A 19041-nucleotide genomic window follows, 5' to 3' on the forward strand; every position below is an offset into this window, starting at 1 on the left:
AACCTATCTATGCGAATTGATACCCGGCGACTACACTCGTCTAATTTTGCAACACAGCCATTTACTATCACCTCGTTGTTATGGCATCACCACTCCACACAACTACACATTGTACGGACATTTTTACCACATTCCTGCGAATATTTTCTTTGTCTTGGCATGCCAAAATCATTGGCCAGCGATGAAGGCGTTTCTGTCTCGGGCTTTCTTGGGTGGTAAGATGCTTAATACGGTTTGCATCTTGAGTTTCTGCTTGGACAATGAGTGGAGGATGATTTGACGGAATGGATGTAAAGAGTTGGATGTTGCAGCAAATATCTAGGAAACAGCCAAAATCTGTGATGTCGCAAAGGCATCTAGTATATCCACAAATTTACGTATCAATGATCTCACATTGTAATATCTGAAAGTGAACTCGGCTTAATGTTGGTAGCATTCAACCATGATGATAGTTTCGCTTGACCGTGGCGATGACGATAGGCAAAAACTCATTAACCTGATGTAGCATTGTTTGGCAATTTTTCTTCTATCTTTATATTATTCCCCAAATCCATAGCTCTTGACACGGCTAAAGAAGAAGGGCTTGTCGTGCTTCAAGTGAAAATCGGCCCAGTCGTCTGTAAGCTTATTGTAGCTGTAAAAGCCACGCCACATGAGCTTGTTGTTACGGGCACCTTTGCCGGCACTTCGAAGCGAGAGGTCCATACGATACATGTATTTAGATCCGACGCCCTCGGTCTCGATAAAGACGTCTCCTTCCGGATCGCGATCTCGATCGTGTACGCCTGTATTAGCAGTCGGGGCTGGAAGATCCATGGCTGCTGGGTCGTCCCGGTCAGCAGCAGAGGATAGGCGCCATCGGCCACGGAAAGCGAGGGCCATGACAGACGATTGCAGATGAGGTTGGGCGACACCTCGGTGGGTGTTGAGTTCGTCGCGTGTGAGATGATGCACCACGTCTGCGGGCTCGTTGGTAGTAAGAAGACTGATCAGAGTACCGTCACGGAAGAAGCGGAGATAACGGTAGTAAGTCACGATATGGATCGGGCTGCCCCATGTAGGCTGGTTCGTTGAGGCTTGTCCGGTACGGACGTAATTGACCGTGGAGATATAGCAGCCGTTGAAGCGGATGCGTGGTCGTGAGCGGAAGAGGTTCTTCCAAGTAGGGTACACAGATGGTATTAAAGACTCGGTGAAGGCGATATTGGCATCTTGTCTGCGCTGCGCAAGCTCAGAGGGGCTTATGACGAGGCCATCTTGGATTTCTGGGCCTTCTTGCTCGTCTTCTGGTAATTCATCCCACTCTACACTCCTCTCGAAGCGGTAGAGCTGAGAACCGAAGCCGACTTCTGAACCAAGAGCTACACGGCGCCAGATTCGCTGCTCTGAAGCAACGAGGTAGGCTAGACGCTTGCACACGCGGGATAGTCGGGCGAAATCACCAACGTCTGCGATGGCGATGTCACGGAGAATGTGAATGAGGATCTCATCAGGGAGATCGGCCAGCAAGCAGGGCGGCTCAGGCATGCCCTCGACAGGAGGCGGAGCTGGCTCGATTTTTAAACCAGAGAAACTAGCGATGAGTTCACCTATAGGCAAAGGCTTTGACTCTACGGCTTCTTCCTTCTTCAGGGGTTGTGGTGCCGCCTCTGATGTGCTCGTTAGAGCGGATGCTTTGGTAGCTGTTGGCGAAACGGGTCGTGCAGCTAACTTTTGAGGGAAGTGCTTCTCACGATATCTCCGATCAACGCCATTATCAAGCTATGAACGAACCATGTCAGTAAGGTTGTATATGTGCAAGTTGGTGAGATTGAACATACGCGGTAGGCCTTGCGGTAAAGCTTGAGACTATCACCCATATTGCCCTGATCCTCTTTATGCATCGCCTCCTCGAAATGATCCAGAGCAGAGACGAGCTTCTTTCCCTTGCGATCATGATGAGCCTCCTGAGGCGGCTGCGTTAAAACAGGTTCCTCTCGTGCAAAGGAAGGGCTCTGCGCAAAATCTTCTTCATCTTCGCCTTCAGTATCATCTTCTGACACAGGTGCGGGCTTGTGCGGCAACGATGAGATGGGTGGACCATGATGAGGCCGTCTCGATGAGGACGAACCTCCAGCCGCAGATGTCTCAGCGGGTTCTGGGTGGTCATTCTTGGTTTTGAGATCTGAAAGCCATTTCTGTCGGAAAGACTCGAGTTCCGAGTTTAACAAGTTTTCGTTTGTTGATGATGATGACATGGCGTAGGTGTATAGGTTTTAGTTGATAACACCGATGTTTATGTATAGATAGTGGGTAGATAAATGGTAGCGGTGGAATCTCTCTTTCCTTACTGAGGATTCATTATCACGTTTTATAGGTTCAATAAAGAAGAGTTATCAATCCGGCGATTGAGTCAAATGGAGAAAAGGAGGTTGATTACTTGGTGTTGGAAAGTACGGTAAAGGGAAAGTTGACGAGTTATGATGGATGATGATGATGCAAAGAGCACGAATAGAAAGCTGTGGTTCGCCGACAGAGTCATACATATTTGGAGGTTAAGTTACGGTGGATGAATGTGGTTTAGTGTGCTGAAATACGGTGGAAACGTCCACTATTACAAATCCTCATGATAGGCGACTCATAGCGGCTTTGAGTGATGCATCTGAATGAGATAGCCATATTAGAAATACAACTATATTGACCGTTATAAAATCGCCTTCTTCTTCGCTGTTGATGATTTGATTTGAATAGTTAAATATTATCTCTTATAGATCTAGAGAAAACGTTGCAGACGGTGTCACTTTATAAACAATAAGAGCCAATTTAACGAACAGATAACGTTAAATTTACAGTTAAAGAGAGAAAGTTGTCCTAAGGAGTTATTGGTACTATTCCTTGTGAAGTTAATTAACCCTGTGAAATGTTAGTTTCCAAGCTTTAATGCATGTCGTGTCAATAAGTTGTACGAGCTGTTGTTGAACTCGTTGGAAAGTTAACGTTAAGTCTACAGGGTAGAGATTATCTTATCAGAAGCATCACCATGCACTAAAAGAAAGAGAGGCTTGGGCCACAACCCTTGACCTGGACGTTTCATATCGCAACCAATCAAAACACGTCGTGACATCATGTTAACGGAAATCTGCGGCTCTCAAAAGCTCACAAAGCACAGGTGACAGTTAAAATGACCGCATGTCCAGTACGTATCTTTTATTTCAGTGCCTGTGAAAGGCTCAATTCCACCGATCTTCCGACCCCGGGGAGGCGATAATCGTCACTTTATTTTATTTTATTTTAATTTGTTTGTTTGCTTGGTAAGAAGGGAGATTGCGATAAGAGATATACAGAGCAAAGTATACGGATAAAATGAAAAATAAAACGATAGAAATAATCTTGAGCTCTTAAATGTACTATTGACACTATACTAATTAAGAGGACCCAGCAAGTGATTCTTTTCAAGACGATACTAGCCGACAGGCCGATCTCGACTCCTCCTCCGGCCGGCCTCGGGCATTTCGACCCGGAGCGTCTCTTTTTTTCGCTTTTAATTCCCCAACATTCTACAGAGTGCTCTATCAATTTCTAATTGTCCGTATTTTTACTTCCGATCAATTCTCCAACCAAACGACACGACAAGCAACAATCTACCAAAAAGCAAGGAGCTTTTGTTCCCCCTCATTCTGTTCGATCGCCACTACCACTACTGCGAAGCTATCCATCGAAAACCGCTACCGTCGTCGAGTCATCGTCATCGACACTTCACAACTACCTAATCCTAGTTACCTACGGTTCCTTCTCTTTACATATCATTCTTCTCTTCTATCGACTGTCGAGACTGTTCTCAACTCCTGCGTCAATTGCCCAACCATGAACTGAAGAGATTGCATATACACTCGCATCCCACCAAAAATGGCCACTATCGGAACAAATCGCCCTGGTGGTTATGACCATCACCACCACCACCAAAACCCCCTCCAAAACGACGACGAGTTCTCATTACGCCATATGATGGATGCTGAACCAAACAGCCCTGATAATTCGAGGGACGTTCTCAGCGGTAGTAGCTCAATACCAGCTACAGGCGATGGAAAGGGTAATAGCGCTGTCGAAATCACTGCGACGCAAAAGATGGTGTCGGCCATGTCGGGCAGTCTATTAACGTCATTACTCGGTATGTCTCTCAGCTTTCCTCACCAATGAAACACCATACTAACCAGTGTCTCGTTCAGTCACCCCTCTTGACGTTGTCCGCGTGCGCCTCCAATCGCAAGCCCCTCGATCGACCGTCGACTTTTCCAAACTCGCCATCACCACCTCCTCACTATCTCCCGCCCAAACTGCCGAACTCGGTATCACATCATGCTGTCGCGAAGTCTTCTTCTCCGGAGGCAACACTGAATTCTGCCTTGCAGCGCCTAGGATAGACGGCATCACTTCTGCGCCTCCGGCCCCTGCTGAATGCGCCGTCGAAGAAGTTCAGCGCCGCACATTCAGCTCTACTTTTGACGGTCTGCGAAAGATTGCCCGCAATGAGGGCGTCGCAACTCTTTGGCGGGGCTTGTCACCTACGCTTGTTATGGCCGTTCCTTCGAATATTATTTACTTTACTGGATACGATTACCTGCGATTCAACTCGAATAGTCCCTTTTCACGATTTTCTGATACTTCGGCACCTCTGACGGCTGGATCCGCTGCTCGAATCCTCGCAGCTACAGCCGTGAGCCCAATCGAACTTGTCAAGACACGGATGCAGGCGGCTTCCGGAGCATCGACAACAAATCACCTCGTGGAGGCTTTCGACAGCGTCAAGGGAATGGTTGGGACACACGGATATACTGCGCTATGGCGAGGCTTGACATTGACTCTGTGGAGAGATGTTCCTTTCTCGGGTCTATACTGGTGGGGATACGAATCGATACGATCAAGATTGACGGATTACCGAGAACAACGCCAAGGCAGCACCCTGCCGTTTGAAGACGAGCTGGTGGAAGCAAGGAGAAGGTCGCAAGCCCAGGAGAACCATACCGAAACCTTTGTAGACGCCTTTACAGCTGGCGCCCTCTCTGGAGCTTTTGCTTCATTTGTCACAACGCCTTTCGATGTCGGCAAGACGCGAACACAAATTTACCAGGGTACTTCAAAGAAGGCCAAGCAGAGCGGCGGCAGCACAGCAGCGCCTGAGCAACGCAGTATGGTGCGTCTTCTTTGGCACATTTTCAAGACAGAAGGTGCTTCAGGTCTGTGGAAGGGCTGGATCCCACGAACCCTCAAGGTTGCTCCGGCATGTGCCATCATGATCAGCAGCTACGAGGTTGGCAAGCGAGCGTTCCGTGGTGTGAACGAGCGACAGCTGAACGGCAGCACGAGCACCGGACAAAGCTCGTAAAATTCTCAAAATGATGAAACAAAACAGTGAAAAAGGAAATACCCCGAAGCAATAGGTGGAGATGAAAGGGAAAACATGTATAGATGATGATTTGGCGTTACAAAGGGGAGACGGCTGGCAACGATGCGAAATAAGTGCTCCCCTCTCTGGACTTGCAATTGGTCTTTTTTATTATTAGCTAGCGATCATGTTAGAAGGGGAAGATGACTGTACTCAATACCTCAGATAGATAATAATTGTACTATTACTTGTAAGAACAGAATAACCGTTTCAGTGGATTTCTCATGTTGTAGTGAATCGTCGCCATGTCTTATTACTACTGGACAAGAGTATTACTTCTCAATGTTAAAGTACCGTAATATTAATCTCAGAGAAAGCTCTTACCCAGTCCGAAGTATTCATACATATCTTGTATTAGATCAAGTTCCAAGAGTTGGGCGGCGATATTCAGTTATCGAGGCCGCCATTCTCAAAAAGTGGGACTTTGAAGACTTCGATCTTGGACGGGCACATCAGGGCTTATACAGAGATCAAAAGACAAACAAGGTGATAAAACAATCAAAGGTATTCAATCATACTCTCCCCTTCTCGATTAGTTTCATTCATTTTACTGAGTGACGAGACCCTTCAACATTCTCACGCACAAAACATTCACTCAACCTCACTAACACTCTTCAGACATCACCATGTACTCACTCACCTGCGCCGACGGCCTCTCTCTCGGCAGAGACGTATACGTCCTCGATATTCAAAGGACATCTGCAGGCCTTGCAACCATCTCATCAGACCAGTTCCTGTCTGTTCTCGACCCAGCTCGTCTCTCAGCTGGTCCTCAGCGCCGTCTCCCAACTCAGCACGGTAACTTGACGACGTTGCGTGTGTTTGACAGCAATGCTGCGCTTGTATGCACGGCTGGTGAGAATGGGACTGTTGCAGTGTGGGATCTGAGGCAGGGTACAAATGTTGTGCAATTCCAAGGTGAGTTTTGCCCTCATGACTTCTCTGAGATACTTACTGATGCATTTTACAGCGAGTCAAGCGCCCATCTTTTCCATGGCTTGTAGTCTAGATACACAGACCATCGCAGTAGGAACAGAACTCCAGAACCATACAGCATCCATCCATCTCTGGTACGTCTTCTCTTCTCTCGCAAAAGAGAACTTCATTAACACTCACAGGGACGTCCGATCTACCCCAACCTCCAAAGCACACTACCAAGAAGTCCACAGCGACGACGTAACAGACCTCTCCTTCAACCCTTCCAATCCAGCACTTCTCCTCTCTGGCTCGACCGACGGACTCGTAAACGTCTACGACACCCGCATCGCTGATGAGGACGATCTTACTGTGCAGACCTGCAACGTCGACTCTTCTATTCACCGCGCCGCATGGCTATCAGCAACAGAAGTCGCGGCTCTCACACACGACGAGCGTTGTGCTCTTTACGACGTGAGTGAGGAGCGCGCAAACGGCGACGCCGTGCAGGACTTTGGCGATATGAGGTCTGTCCTTGGATGCCAGTACGTCGCCGACATCACGCCCAAGATGGACGGCAGCGGCGCTGTTCTCGGTGCCGGAGCTCAAGAGTAAGTAAAACATCGCAGATATATGTATCAGTGCTAACAACACATAGTAAGCAAGCATTTGAGCTCGTCTTCCTTGCCAAGAACCCCAATGGCGAGGGGTGGGCTCTGGATCGGGAAAACAGTGTGGGTTTGCCTGGTGCTCATGGTGACGAGCTTGTGCGATCGTTTTGTTTCTTTGATGAAGAACATGTTGTGTACACAGCTGGTGAAGATGGAAATGTCAAGGCTTGGAGACCCAATTGATCAAAGGCAAATAAGAGAATTAGAACCAGGATATAGCGTTAAATTACGAGGATGCGGACTGGTAAAACGTTTTGATTAATCAGTGGCCTTAAGAAGTAGAGAGCAACCTCTCTGTTGCCTGGGAGCTTGAATACAGTATCTAGTGAGGCTTGTGGAACTACAGTCTCATCGCAGTGCTATGACATGTTGCACTTGATTATGATTTAGACTCAGTATAAGTGTGTTCAAATACAGAGATGACTTGATCTCTTGTTCTTGATTAAAAATATTTATCTACTCTAACGGCTATGCAAGTGGTATATCTTGAAGCAAGAAATCATAAGCCGCGTCGAAATACGCCAGAGGTAGCAGTCGACCTAACTTTTGCAATTCATTGCATTGCATGCCCGTTCATATGTATATCATCCAAAATCATCAATTATCAATCCATCGCCCCTTTTATTGCAGGTTCTCAATGACCATAGCGGAAGCACCACCGCCACCGTTGCAGATACCAACGGCACCGATCTTGGCCTTCCTCTCCTTAAGTACGGAGGTAAGGGTGGTGACAATACGAGCACCAGAGCAGCCGAGAGGGTGGCCAATGGCAACGGAACCACCGTAGACGTTAACCTGGTCAGGGTTAAGGCCGAGGATCTTCATGTTGGCGAGGGCAACGGCAGAGAAGGCCTCGTTGATCTCGTAGTACTCAACCTGCTCGGCGGTCAAGCCGGCGTGCTTGATAGCCTTGGGAATAGCCAGAGCAGGAGCGATAGTGAAACGCTCAGGCTCACGCTCAGCATCACCCCAACCAAGAATCTTGGCAACGGGCTTAAGGTTGAGCTCCTTGAGCTTGGCCTCAGAAACGAGGACAACGGCGGCGGCACCATCGTTGATGGGGGCAGCGTTGGGAGCAGTGACGGTACCGTCAGGCTTGAAAGCAGGGCGCATGGCCTTGAGCTTGTCAACGTTCAGGTTCTTGACCTCGTCGTCACGCTCGACCTTGATGGCGGGCTTGCCACGGCCACCAGGGATCTCGACAGGGACAATCTCAGTGAAGAGACCAGCCTCAGTAGCAGCCTGGGCCTTCTTGTAAGAGTTGATGGCGTACTCGTCCTGAGCCTCACGGGTGAGGTCGTGGTCATCGACACAGAGCTCAGCAGAGATACCCATGTGGTCCTTCTTGAAGGAGTCGGTCAGACCGTCCTTGAGGACACCGTCGACGAGGGTCTGGTCGCCGTACTTGGCACCGTTTCGGAGGTTGGGGAGGTAGTGAGGAGTGTTGGACATGGACTCGGTTCCACCAGCAACAACGATATCGGAGGTGCCGAGCATGATGTTCTGGGCACCAAGGATGATGGCCTTGAGCGAAGAAGCGCAGACCTTGTTCACGGTTGTGGCGATGACGGTTTGAGGGAGACCAGCGCCAAGGGCACACTGGCGGGCAGGGCCTTGACCAACACTGGAAGATTCGAGTCAGTAAAGAACTAATGTTGTCTCGAGTGTTCGAGATCATGATGGCGGGGTAGAGGGAAAACCTACCCAGCGGAGAGAACATTGCCAAAGAAAACCTCATCGACATCCTCAGGCTTGATACCGGCACGCTCGACGGCTCCTGTATAAGATAATTAGTATATTGGTCGCTTCTTCTCGTCTCTCGTGGTGTGGTTTGTTCATACCCTTGATGGCGACTGAACCCAGTTGAACAGCGGTCTGGCTTGACAGAGAGCTATGTTCATGTTAGTCAATGAAAATACAACAACAGTCGTCCCAATTGAAAGCAGTGCTTACCCAAGGAAAGAGCCGATGGGGGTACGGGCAGTAGAGACGATGTAGACGGGGGGAAGGTTGGCCATTTTGACGGTTGATGATTGATGAAGTTTACGAGAACAAAAAGATCGTCAGATGGGAGCTTCCAGTTTATAGATTGATATAAAGGAGCTAAGCTAGACTTTAGTAGTACGCGGGTGGAGCGGAAACCGGCGGCAAATTTGTTGAGAGAATGGAAGCGAAGCTGCACCCTTAGTTGTCAAATCTGCAAGCGAGTTTGAGCTTACCTCGAGATGGATTAAGTTCCAAGGCTAACATTGGACAATGAAGGTAAGAAAGGAATTAATGCCCCTCTTGTCCGTATCTCTGTGTGGTTGCAATTCTCGAATTCGGGAGGGCCTTGGAAGGCCTGGAGGGGCACGGCTGTTGCGAATACGCTGCAGGTGCCGCTGTCGGTCGGGCATGGGCGTGGGAAGGTCCCCTGGTCGAATCCCGGCCCCACCTGTACCTGCCTCCCGCCTCCGTAAGAGGTACCTAACTTTTTAAGATACAAGGTCAGGCACGTGATATCGAAAAAGTTGGCGACAGAGCTAGCTGCGCGCAACGCCAGGCGAGCCAAAGTGAGTTTTAGTTAGAGGTGACAAGATTGACGACGATTCAAGGCTGCATATACATTCATTCCTTCGTCGCCAATCATTTGCGCATCCACTACGACATACTTGCGCATTAATCAATAATCGGTAAAGATGGATGATCTCTACGACGAGTACGTATCTTGTTCCTTCAGTCGCGTTTTGAGCTTGACATGTTGACGGCGCGCTGACTTATCGCTACAGGTTCGGTAACTTCATTGGTGAAGAGGTCGAGTCAGAGGAGGGCTCCGAGGTTGGCGTTGAGGCGGGCGACTACGTCTATGATGATGAGCCAGATGAGGCCCCTGGCGTGACGGGCCAGGAGCTCATGGAGCTCGACGGTGAGAACCTATGAAAGCTTTCATCCGTGAACATACACTAACTCTTGCGCCCTACAGATGGACCATCAAACGCCATTATACTTCATGAAGACAAACAGTACTACCCAACCGCCGAGCAGGTGTACGGTGCCGATGTCGAAACCCGTGTGGAAGAGGAGGACGCTCAACCGCTGAGCCAACCCATCATCGCGCCTGTCGAGCAGAAGAAGTTCAACATCGAGGAAGCCGACCTTCCACCCGTCTTTTTCGACCGCGAGTTCATGACAGACTTGATGAACTTTCCCGAACAGACAAGAAATGTGGCATTGGCAGGACATTTGCATCACGGAAAGACGGCCTTTATGGACATGCTGGTCCTCGAGACACACGACATCACAGACCGACTAGAACGAAGAGTGGGCAAGCACCGCGACGAACAATTGAGATATACAGACATCCACATTCTGGAAAGGGAGAGAGGACTATCTATCAAGGCTGCACCAATGAGTCTGGTGCTACCCAGCACCAAGGGCAAGTCTCATCTTGTCAACCTGATCGATACCCCTGGACATGTCAACTTTGTCGATGAAGTCGCTGCCTCCTTCCGATTAGTCGATGGTGTCTGTTTGGTGGTGGACGTTGTCGAAGGAGTTCAGATCAACACAGAGCAGATCATCAAGCATGCTGTTCTCGAGGACATCCCCCTGACCCTCATCATCAACAAGATGGATCGCCTCATTCTCGAGTTGAAGCTACCCCCCAAGGACGCATACTTCAAGCTCAAGCACGTTGTTGAGGAGGTCAACACTATCATCACAAACACAGCACCTACCAAGGCTGCTTCAAAGCGAATAAGCCCCGAAAAGGGCAACGTCCTCTTCGCCTGCACGGATATGGGCTGGTGTTTTACGCTACCAAGCTTCGCCAAGATGTACACAGATACTTTTGGAGATATCAACGTCGACGAGTTCGCAAAGCGATTATGGGGCGACATTTACTACAACCCCAAAAAGCGAAATTTCTCGCGAAAGCCCATTGATGAGCGTTCATCACGTTCATTCGTTCACTTCATCCTTGAACCCATCTACAAACTCTTCACGCACTCCATCAGCGACAGTCCCGAGGAGTTGAAGCCGGTTTTGGCTTCACTGGGCATTGAACTCAAGCCTTCACAGTACAAGGCCGATGCTAAGGTGCTGCTGAAGCTAGTCTGCGAGCAGTTCTTTGGACCTTCAACCGGCTTCGTGGATATGATTGTCAAGCACATCCCATCACCCATCGAGACTGCCGAGAGGTTGTTGGAGAGATACTATACCGGTCCCTTGGACACCAAGGTCGCTGCCTCAATGAAGACTTGCGATCAGGATGGACCATTGGTCGTGCATATCACCAAGCTCTTCAACACAGCAGACGCCAAAAGCTTCCATTCTTTTGGCCGTGTGCTAAGTGGAACAGTCCGACCGGGTATGCAAGTTCGTGTTCTTGGTGAAGGCTACTCTCTGGATGACGAGGAAGATATGGCTATGGCGAATATTGCAGAAGTCTTTATCGGCGAGACAAGATACAACATCCCTACAGATGGTGTCCCAGCCGGTAACCTCGTACTGCTAAGTGGTGTTGATAACTCCATCGTCAAGTCAGCCACCATCCTCCCTCCTAAACTTGAAGACGACGAGGACGCCTACATCTTCAAGCCCATCACACATTTCACAGAATCGGTACTCAAGGTTGCTGCTGAACCCATCAACCCTTCAGAACTTCCCAAGATGCTTGATGGTCTCAGGAGGATCCAAAAATCCTACCCACTTATCAAGACCAAGGTTGAGGAGTCGGGTGAACACGTCGTCCTCGGAACTGGAGAGCTGTATATGGACTGTGTGTTGCACGACTTGCGTCGTCTATATGCCGATATGGATATCAAGATTTCTGATCCCGTCACACGGTTCTGCGAGACTGTTGTCGAGACATCAGCGACAAAGTGCTATGCCATTACACCGAACAAGAAGAACAAGATCACCATGGTTGCTGAACAACTAGAAAAGGGCATCTCAAATGACATTGAGAGCGGAGCAGTAAACATCCGCGATCCCATTCGAAAGACAGCCAAGTTCTTCGAAGAGAAGCACGGCTGGGACAAGCTGGCTGCCCGCAGTATCTGGGCGTTTGGGCCTGAAGAGACAGGACCCAACATTCTTCAAGATGATACCCTCCCCACTGAAGTAAGTTTCCTGGATATAACATGCCGGATATTTCCCGCACCGGCAACTCATCATGACCTCGGCTAACCATATTGAAGGTTGACAAGAAAACCCTCAACGCAGTTAGGGAATCTATTCGGCAAGGATTCAGCTGGGCAACCCGCGAGGGACCCTTGTGTGAAGAACGTGAGTCCATATTTCTTTTACTCTGCAGTTTGATCTTCGTGTTGGACGTTACGTTGTAACGACAGTATACCCGCACTTCCCAACTGAAGAGTGGATATCGTGGTCGTTTCGTTATCAGCTAGTTATACTGGCTGTGGATCACGACAGTGTCAGGGGCGATTTCTTGTGGAGTTTCGAACTCTCCACATCTGACATTCGCCATGTCTTGCCTGCTTGCTGACATATTGCACGGCTGGCAAAAGACTTGGCGTCTCCAGACGATGGCGTTCGCAGGGTGTTGATGGTGCCACCCATCTCCGCTATGTTAGTCGCTTGATTCTAAATGACACTGTGCAACGGCAAGAGCCGCTTGACCGCCATCAGGAACAAACGGATAACAATCACCGGCGATCTTTTCCTTCGTGGCGGAAGATAACAACGCTGCTGGACCCCTGCCCCAGATGATCAAGATACACACAATGACCATCGATACAGAACGAATACTAACATGAGACAATAGCGATACGAAACACAAAGTTCAAGGTTACAGACGTGCTTCTGGCCAACGAGGCCATCTTCCGCGGAGGTGGCCAGATCATCCCCACATCTCGCCGAGCATGCTATTCTTCCTTCCTCATGGCATCGCCTCGCCTTATGGAGCCTGTCTATTCAGTCTCTGTGACAGGACCTGAAGAGTCATACATGGAGGTTTACAACGTGCTTTCACGTCGTCGCGGCCATGTTCTATCGGATGGTCCTGTTGCCGGCACGCCGCTATATCGCGTCAACGGATTGCTACCAGTCATTGATAGTTTCGGTTTTGAGACAGATCTGCGAATCAAGACTCAGGGTAGCTCCATGGTGAGTCTTGTGTTTGACAGCTGGAGTATCGTGCCTGGTGATCCTCTCGATCGCGAGCAGATCATCCGCCCCCTCCAGCCTGCTACCGCACAAGCCACCGCTCGCGACTTCGTCCTCAAGACACGAAAGCGCAAGGGTCTCAGCGAAGACGTTAGCGTCAAGACGTTCCTCGAGCCCGAATTCTACCAGAGCCTAATGGAAAGCGGAATGCTGGGGGAGATCTAGAGCACTGAAAAAGTCCAGATGGTTTAATGCGAGAGGCAGGGGTTCAACCTGTGAAACAAGGGTTGCGTGGGCAAGCTCCTTCAAGGATCTTGTTGTAGCTTAACCCCAAAAGGTCGGGATCTTTTGCTATAGAAAATATATAGTCATAGACTAGGGCTTGGACAACGTGTGTTTTGCTACAAGGATGAAAGTTGAAAGATTGGTGGTGGCGTATTGCAAAAAAAATCCGTTGAAGAGGCTAATATCAAAACGAGCGGAAAGGTTTCAGATAGACCAGCATAAACAGGGAAATGATAATCCAGAAATCAAGGCCAAATGTTTGATGCCCTTTGACCTCTTGTTTCGACACCTTTCTCTCATTTCCGACGAGTCTCACAACCTGTCGTCGAGCGAGTATTAGTTCAGTTATGACTAGCTCTAGCTAACCTTGTCACCGACAATAAAAGTGTACCTTGTTCATTGGTAGGTTTGCGACGGTGATGATGCTAGGGGATTTTATCCTCTCGACTTTGCCGTGCAGGTTGTAGCGTCATGGGTATGTACACGACAGCCTATGCAACAGGTTAAGAGGCTAAGTACGACTTTATGGTATTAGGACTAGCGTCACCGTTGAGAGATGAACCAAGCAGTGAAGTATGTCTGTCCGTAGTCCTCAGGGTATCGGAAAACTTGGCCGCGGGAAGAAGCACAAGAGACGAAATTAGTAGGCCAGCTTATACAACTTAGACTACACTCTTTGGGCTGTTTAATTTTGTATCCTACGATCTTAACGAAGAGCTCAACCTTTCTGCTACCCACTATGCAGTGTCAGAGAAGAATCAGAGTTGCCCCATCGCCTCGTGGAAGTTTCTACGGGACGATGAACCGATGATCTTTGATGGGTCTTTTCCCAAGAAACCTTGCCAATTTCCAGGGACCACGGCATCAACCTCGTGGAAAAGTCAATGACGAAGCAGTTAATAAGCATTTTGACAGGGTTAATTAACAGGATGTAAGGTTTGCTAGGAGCATCGGAAACAACAATGGCTCTGAGCGGCTCCATCTACCCGTCTGCCAGGTACATTTACCTCACAGTGAAGGATAATAAAAAGCAAGTCCACGCCTGAAGGTGGAACGTTAGTCTTAAGTGCTGACGAGAAGCGACGAAGGATGCACTCAGTCACTGGTGAAGCTCCCCATTGGTCATGGGTAAATTTTACCAAGACACTGGTGGCCCCTGTGCTGTCACGAGAAAGCAAGAGATGCAGGATAAGTTACAGCCAAGTGTGTCTTGGTGTACGGATACATATTTTGCGGAGTGTGGACAAATGCATCCGATCATGTTTACTTGTTGATCGGCACTCAGGCATGCATGCCTGCCAGTCTCGCAAGTTAAATGGCGAACCAATCCTGTACCTCTTTAGCAACCGGGGGTCTTCCTGCGGGAGTTGTAAGATCGGGGGATCGTCCACAGCCGCAAGGCAAGGTTGCTTTCCCCCAAACATATCATTTGAGACTGTCGAAGGGGCATGCAAGCTTTTGTCCCGGCGTCCACAACACCGCAGGTCAAGTGCACGGGGGAGGCGGGGGACAATCCCTGGGCAATGAACGACATGTATGTGTTCAGAATGCTAGAACTCCTGGAGCTGGGGGCGTGGCTGTCGACCACGAGGGTTTGTTGCCAATGCAAGTGTAGCGCATTTGCACACAACCCACCTGGCCTTGTCCGAGGCAATACGGACTATGATATGATCAAATAGTTTAAATCCCCAGCTCTTTCGACCTGCCAAACGGGAACTACTTGTCTTGGCAGGACATACATTACGGTAGTCGACCTCGTGCGTGGAAGGCACGCGACGAGACGGCTCTTGATAGTGCGTTACAAAAGCCCTTGTCCCTTGGCTTCGAAAAAGGGCCGACAAGTCAAGCATGACGTTTCGCGGCGGCAGATTCCGCACCTGTCAAGGAGGTCGAGGCCAGCAAGAATAGTCATGGGGGCCCAGACTCCTTTCAGGACGTTGAACTTGCGGCGAAAGTGGGGGACTTTGGCACGCGTAACATAGGGCGGAACTTTGTGTGGTACGAGGATGGTTCCCAAAACGGAAAGCTAATCGTAGCATCTGGTCGACGTCGTTCTTTATGCATGATAAGATGAGGACAAGAGAGACTCATAAATGATGTTGTAGGAATCCGTGAGACTGTAAATATATGTGATTCTGTATGTATTCTCCAATATTTGCGCTAAAGTCTAGCCTGTGTGGCCGCAGCAGTACCGACTCTGGGGTTAGGTGACATTGCGCGACTCCCGCTAAGGAATCCAGCGTTCGATAGTCTGGTCTGATACAACGAAATGTCCACATGGTTGTGGTGTAATTGTTCACGTCTTAGAATCCCCATTTTGAGCAGCGTGATATGTTCGCGGTAGTAGCTTGAACCTTATTTAGATGATTGAGGGGCCTTGATTGATGTCCTTGTTCCTCTTCTCCAATCACGAGTCGGTATTTTCCCCAGTTGTATGTTTGTTACCAGTTCAACGGTTCAGTCAGTACAAGACTAATGAATGCCCTGTCTCGAATACCGAGATTCAAGACATCGATGAAAGGGCAGGAGGGTAGTATTTTCGCGTTTGCCAGCCGGGCTCGGTACGAAAACGATGTCGCGTTTTGATAATCAAAGCAGCAATGACACGTTGATAGTGGGCAACGAAGATCAGCAAGCATTATCCATGCGATTTTGGAAGCTTCTAAAAGAGCGAGGGTCGACAATGGTAGGCCATGACTAGGCGCATGTTTCCAGCATCTTGTCCAGAACTCCCTTCAGGGTATCGTTTTCCAAAGCAGCAGCAACTCGCTCCTTGTCACCCAACTGCTTGTTCACTTGATCATCTTGGTTATGGCTGTTCTCCTTGCAGGTCACATCCACGCGGTAGTTGGGCGGCAGTGCTTGCTCGAGTCTAACTCGAACTCCAAGTCCGATGACAGTGGCCAATGAGCAATGGGTGATGGTTGGTGTGATCTCCACAACCACCTGCACGATTGTGTTTGGGTCAGGAACACCAAAGGCGGGAGAAGGAGTGATGTGGATATCAGAGAGGTTGATCACTGACAGCTGGCCCAGTGAAACCGGGTGCTCAGGATCCGAGATTGTTGAGATTAGATCTGCCTAATGTTAGTATCGTATGTTTATTAAAAATAAAAAAACCGCAAAAAAACAAGAGTAAGGTCGCCTGAATGACATGAGGATATTCGTGGAGCTCGAGCCTTAGGTTCACTGGGCAGCAAGATGTGGGTGTGGCGAATCTACCAAACAAATGACTCAGGTGGGTTTAGGGGCACATACCATAAATCTCTTGCTCATCAATAGCTTCAGATGAAAATTCATCGTGTTGGTCGTTCAATTGAGGCCATGCTGCAGAAGTCGGGCCGGCAAAAGGGCCTGACAGATAGGATGGCTTTGCAAAGATAATATCGTCGTATTTCGATTCAGGACCACGACGAGGCTCAGCCTTCTTTTGCCGGGTCGGCAACTGCGAAGCACTCAGGATTGTAGGATTCGCATTATCCAAGGTAGCCATTGTGAATTTGCGATGGTTGTGCGAGCTCAAAAGCGAGATATGCAGGGATGTCAAGTGGCCAAGGCTTTGAGGATATCGAGGCGAAGTGATGTGGCAAGGAATAGGAACAATAACAATAAGGGGCCGGTAAACGGAACAGATTCAGGAGACGAGATGGTGGAGATTAATGACAGCTACAATTGCTGTTATGCGTATGCTATTTGGAGGCTGGTTATGGCCTTGGTTTCGTCGTTAATGAACCAGGTTGTCGTTGTATGGGGAAGGAGTTGAAGTTGAAGGAGGGGGAGGGGTATTACATCAAAGCAGTGGCGCTACGCCACATCAAACCTCGTGGTGAGGCGCAGCAATCAACGTTCCCATATCTCGAACCCATTTTTTGTATTACTAAGTTAAACATTTGCTGATGATCAACATTCGGCAGATGTTCAGGTACCGTATTTCCTTTTCATTGGATCTTTTTAGATAAAATTTGGATATTTCCATGGCACGCAATAGGTGCGTATAATTCAACAAGCAGGGATTCTCTGGCGCGGGGGTTAAGATGTGTCGGAATTGTATATTGCTTACCGCTATGCACCAGCATCCCAACCACTACAGCGCGTCCAAACTTGGTTGTTCTCACTGGCAAACAATGCTGGCGGTGAGAAACAATAATACATGCGTACGCGTGCAATTTCCATAGTCTCCTAATAATGTCTTATCCCCACTACTCTAAAAAGTTCTCGTGGACACGGCCAGCACGGACAGGTTCTGACAGGTCCCATATTAGGGGTGACATGGAGGGTGTCTTCAGCAATCTGGCGAACGGCATGGAGATGGGAGACGGAATGCCGGCCGAGTGTTTCTGGAACGTCCGTGGGATGTTATCCGGGATAGCCATCCTTGCAAGGAACGCGCTTGGAAGACGCTCAGAAGCGCTGCCTCGGATGCGATTGGGCAACGGGCCATATGGCGTAGCTCTGATCGCACGCACCAGAGGATCGTGGCGCGCGATCTATGTCGAAATGTCGGAGGTGGTTTCTCTAATAGGGTAGCCTCATCGACTGACTGTTTTGACCACCAGTGACAGCCAGGACAGACCGGGAGGATTATGCAGGACCCGTTCCCGCTCCCACGGTTTTTGCAAACTACTACGTAGTGCAGCTGTGAATGTACATTCGTCATGTATCTTGAATCATTCGCGCTGATCATGGCCAATGTGCGAAAGTGCTACAGGTTGCTCCGCGGCCCGATTCGAAGTGGGCGGGCAGGGCCATAGGGGAAGCATTAAAGATCCAAGGCTGGAATAGACAAACCAACGCCCGCACAGTCAAGGTATTTTTACACAACTATTACTAACAACTGAGGATCGTTGCCCACTGCACTATAGCCGACTCAGTTGTAATGCAACGATAATGGGGCAACGATTTACCCTGGGGTTAGTTAGCATGGGTTATTGCAGAGTGTGTTGGGGGGCTCAAGGGCTCACGTCTGAGCCCTTGATAATAGAAAAGACTGAAGGAATTGCAAGCAGCCGTGGTCCGCCAATAAGGAACTGGGAGAGCCATATGGCCTTGACGCGCGGTTTTGATTGCCCACTTGGAGGGCTGAGGTTTCAAGCGGAGGACGCCGATGGGTGACATGGGACATGAAGCATAGCGAGACCAAGAACAAGAGGAATGTTGTGCTTGGGGAAACACTGAAACAACGACAGTATGGAGAGGGATGTTTAGTAATTTTCCCGACTACTAAGCCATCAGTCATCGGACCGTGCCTTGTAGTCGGAAACACAGCAAAAAGCAATTCACAGTGAGGGACGGGGATCCCCGTCGACATTTACGAGCAAGGACATTCATTCTCTAATTCTGTACGGAGTAGGAGTTTGAGTTGGGATCCATCGGGGAATCTGTGCCTCGGCACAAACCCCAACTCCACTAGCAAGTCCCTGATCTTTTTAACGTGAGAGCGTACAGTGGTACAGCAGAAACAACCTACGCATGTGATATGAAGCAATTTATCGTTGCTTGCAGTCGCACCTTCAATGCAAGCGACGCCATAGGCGAATCAGTCTCGTGTCTCTCATGAAGGGGCACTAAAAGCGAAATAGGGCCAAGGAGGCCCCTATAAGGGCATGGGTCTGATCTGTTGACCGTCATTGAGTTGTCCTG

The 19041-nt window shown here is 49.1% G+C and overlaps 9 protein-coding genes across 9 annotated transcripts; 5 read left to right on the forward strand and 4 right to left on the reverse strand.

Annotated features, from left to right (window-relative positions):
• Positions 1–537: 537 nt before the first annotated feature.
• FGSG_09324 (uncharacterized protein) lies at positions 538–2237 on the reverse strand (the record flags this gene model as incomplete). Its single annotated transcript, XM_011330130.1, has 2 exons — positions 538–1761; positions 1821–2237. The coding sequence occupies 2 exons, from the start codon at positions 2235–2237 to the stop codon at positions 538–540; spliced, it is 1641 nt and encodes a 546-aa protein (XP_011328432.1).
• Positions 2238–3885: 1648 nt separating this feature from the next.
• Positions 3886–5362, forward strand: FGSG_09323 (uncharacterized protein; the record flags this gene model as incomplete). Its single annotated transcript, XM_011330131.1, has 2 exons — positions 3886–4147; positions 4194–5362. 2 exons carry the CDS (start codon positions 3886–3888, stop codon positions 5360–5362), a joined length of 1431 nt encoding a protein of 476 aa, XP_011328433.1.
• A 686-nt stretch (positions 5363–6048) lies between these two features.
• On the forward strand, positions 6049–6952 carry FGSG_09322 (uncharacterized protein; the record flags this gene model as incomplete). Its single annotated transcript, XM_011330132.1, has 2 exons — positions 6049–6340; positions 6393–6952. The coding sequence occupies 2 exons, from the start codon at positions 6049–6051 to the stop codon at positions 6950–6952; spliced, it is 852 nt and encodes a 283-aa protein (XP_011328434.1).
• A 458-nt stretch (positions 6953–7410) lies between these two features.
• FGSG_09321 (acetyl-CoA acetyltransferase IB) lies at positions 7411–9054 on the reverse strand. Its single transcript, XM_011330133.1, has 4 exons — positions 8962–9054; positions 8850–8899; positions 8713–8785; positions 7411–8632 (listed from the first exon to the last, which is right to left on the reverse strand). Exons 1-4 carry the CDS (start codon positions 9024–9026, stop codon positions 7630–7632), a joined length of 1191 nt encoding a protein of 396 aa, XP_011328435.1. The 5' UTR covers positions 9027–9054; the 3' UTR covers positions 7411–7629.
• A 632-nt stretch (positions 9055–9686) lies between these two features.
• FGSG_13556 (U5 small nuclear ribonucleoprotein component) lies at positions 9687–12271 on the forward strand (the record flags this gene model as incomplete). The annotated part of the gene is made up of 4 exons (XM_011330134.1): positions 9687–9706; positions 9777–9913; positions 9971–12111; positions 12218–12271. 4 exons carry the CDS (start codon positions 9687–9689, stop codon positions 12269–12271), a joined length of 2352 nt encoding a protein of 783 aa, XP_011328436.1.
• Positions 12272–12684: 413 nt separating this feature from the next.
• Positions 12685–13545, forward strand: FGSG_13555 (uncharacterized protein). The gene has a single exon (XM_011330135.1). The coding sequence runs from the start codon at positions 12910–12912 to the stop codon at positions 13339–13341; it is 432 nt and encodes a 143-aa protein (XP_011328437.1). The 5' UTR covers positions 12685–12909; the 3' UTR covers positions 13342–13545.
• Positions 13546–14740: 1195 nt separating this feature from the next.
• Positions 14741–15251, reverse strand: FGSG_13554 (uncharacterized protein; the record flags this gene model as incomplete). The annotated part of the gene is made up of 2 exons (XM_011330136.1): positions 14741–15061; positions 15141–15251. The coding sequence occupies 2 exons, from the start codon at positions 15249–15251 to the stop codon at positions 14741–14743; spliced, it is 432 nt and encodes a 143-aa protein (XP_011328438.1).
• A 355-nt stretch (positions 15252–15606) lies between these two features.
• Positions 15607–16918, reverse strand: FGSG_09319 (uncharacterized protein). Its single transcript, XM_011330137.1, has 2 exons — positions 16660–16918; positions 15607–16478 (listed from the first exon to the last, which is right to left on the reverse strand). Exons 1-2 carry the CDS (start codon positions 16892–16894, stop codon positions 16099–16101), a joined length of 615 nt encoding a protein of 204 aa, XP_011328439.1. The 5' UTR covers positions 16895–16918; the 3' UTR covers positions 15607–16098.
• Positions 16919–17375: 457 nt separating this feature from the next.
• Positions 17376–17928, forward strand: FGSG_13553 (uncharacterized protein; the record flags this gene model as incomplete). Its single annotated transcript, XM_011330138.1, has 3 exons — positions 17376–17389; positions 17475–17534; positions 17664–17928. The coding sequence occupies 3 exons, from the start codon at positions 17376–17378 to the stop codon at positions 17926–17928; spliced, it is 339 nt and encodes a 112-aa protein (XP_011328440.1).
• Between the last annotated feature and the right edge of the window lie 1113 nt (positions 17929–19041).

Source organism: Fusarium graminearum, chromosome 4 (assembly GCF_000240135.3).
Source record: "Fusarium graminearum PH-1 chromosome 4, whole genome shotgun sequence".
Classification (NCBI taxonomy): domain Eukaryota; kingdom Fungi; phylum Ascomycota; class Sordariomycetes; order Hypocreales; family Nectriaceae; genus Fusarium; species Fusarium graminearum.

Excerpts from the sequence above, each read along its gene's own strand:
- FGSG_13555 (XM_011330135.1), top strand. The coding sequence starts at position 12,910 with ATGGAGCCTGTCTATTCAGTCTCTGTGACAGGACCTGAAGAGTCATAC.
- FGSG_09321 (XM_011330133.1), bottom strand. The coding sequence starts at position 9,026 with ATGGCCAACCTTCCCCCCGTCTACATCGTCTCTACTGCCCGTACCCCC. Across the intron at positions 8,786-8,849 it reads GGGTTCAGTCGCCATCAAGG|GAGCCGTCGAGCGTGCCGGT; the intron begins GTATGAACAAAC and ends TATCTTATACAG. Across the intron at positions 8,633-8,712 it reads GGCAATGTTCTCTCCGCTGG|TGTTGGTCAAGGCCCTGCCC; the intron begins GTAGGTTTTCCC and ends CGAATCTTCCAG.
- FGSG_09319 (XM_011330137.1), bottom strand. The coding sequence starts at position 16,894 with ATGGCTACCTTGGATAATGCGAATCCTACAATCCTGAGTGCTTCGCAG. Across the intron at positions 16,479-16,659 it reads TGATGAGCAAGAGATTTATG|ATCTAATCTCAACAATCTCG; the intron begins GTATGTGCCCCT and ends AACATTAGGCAG.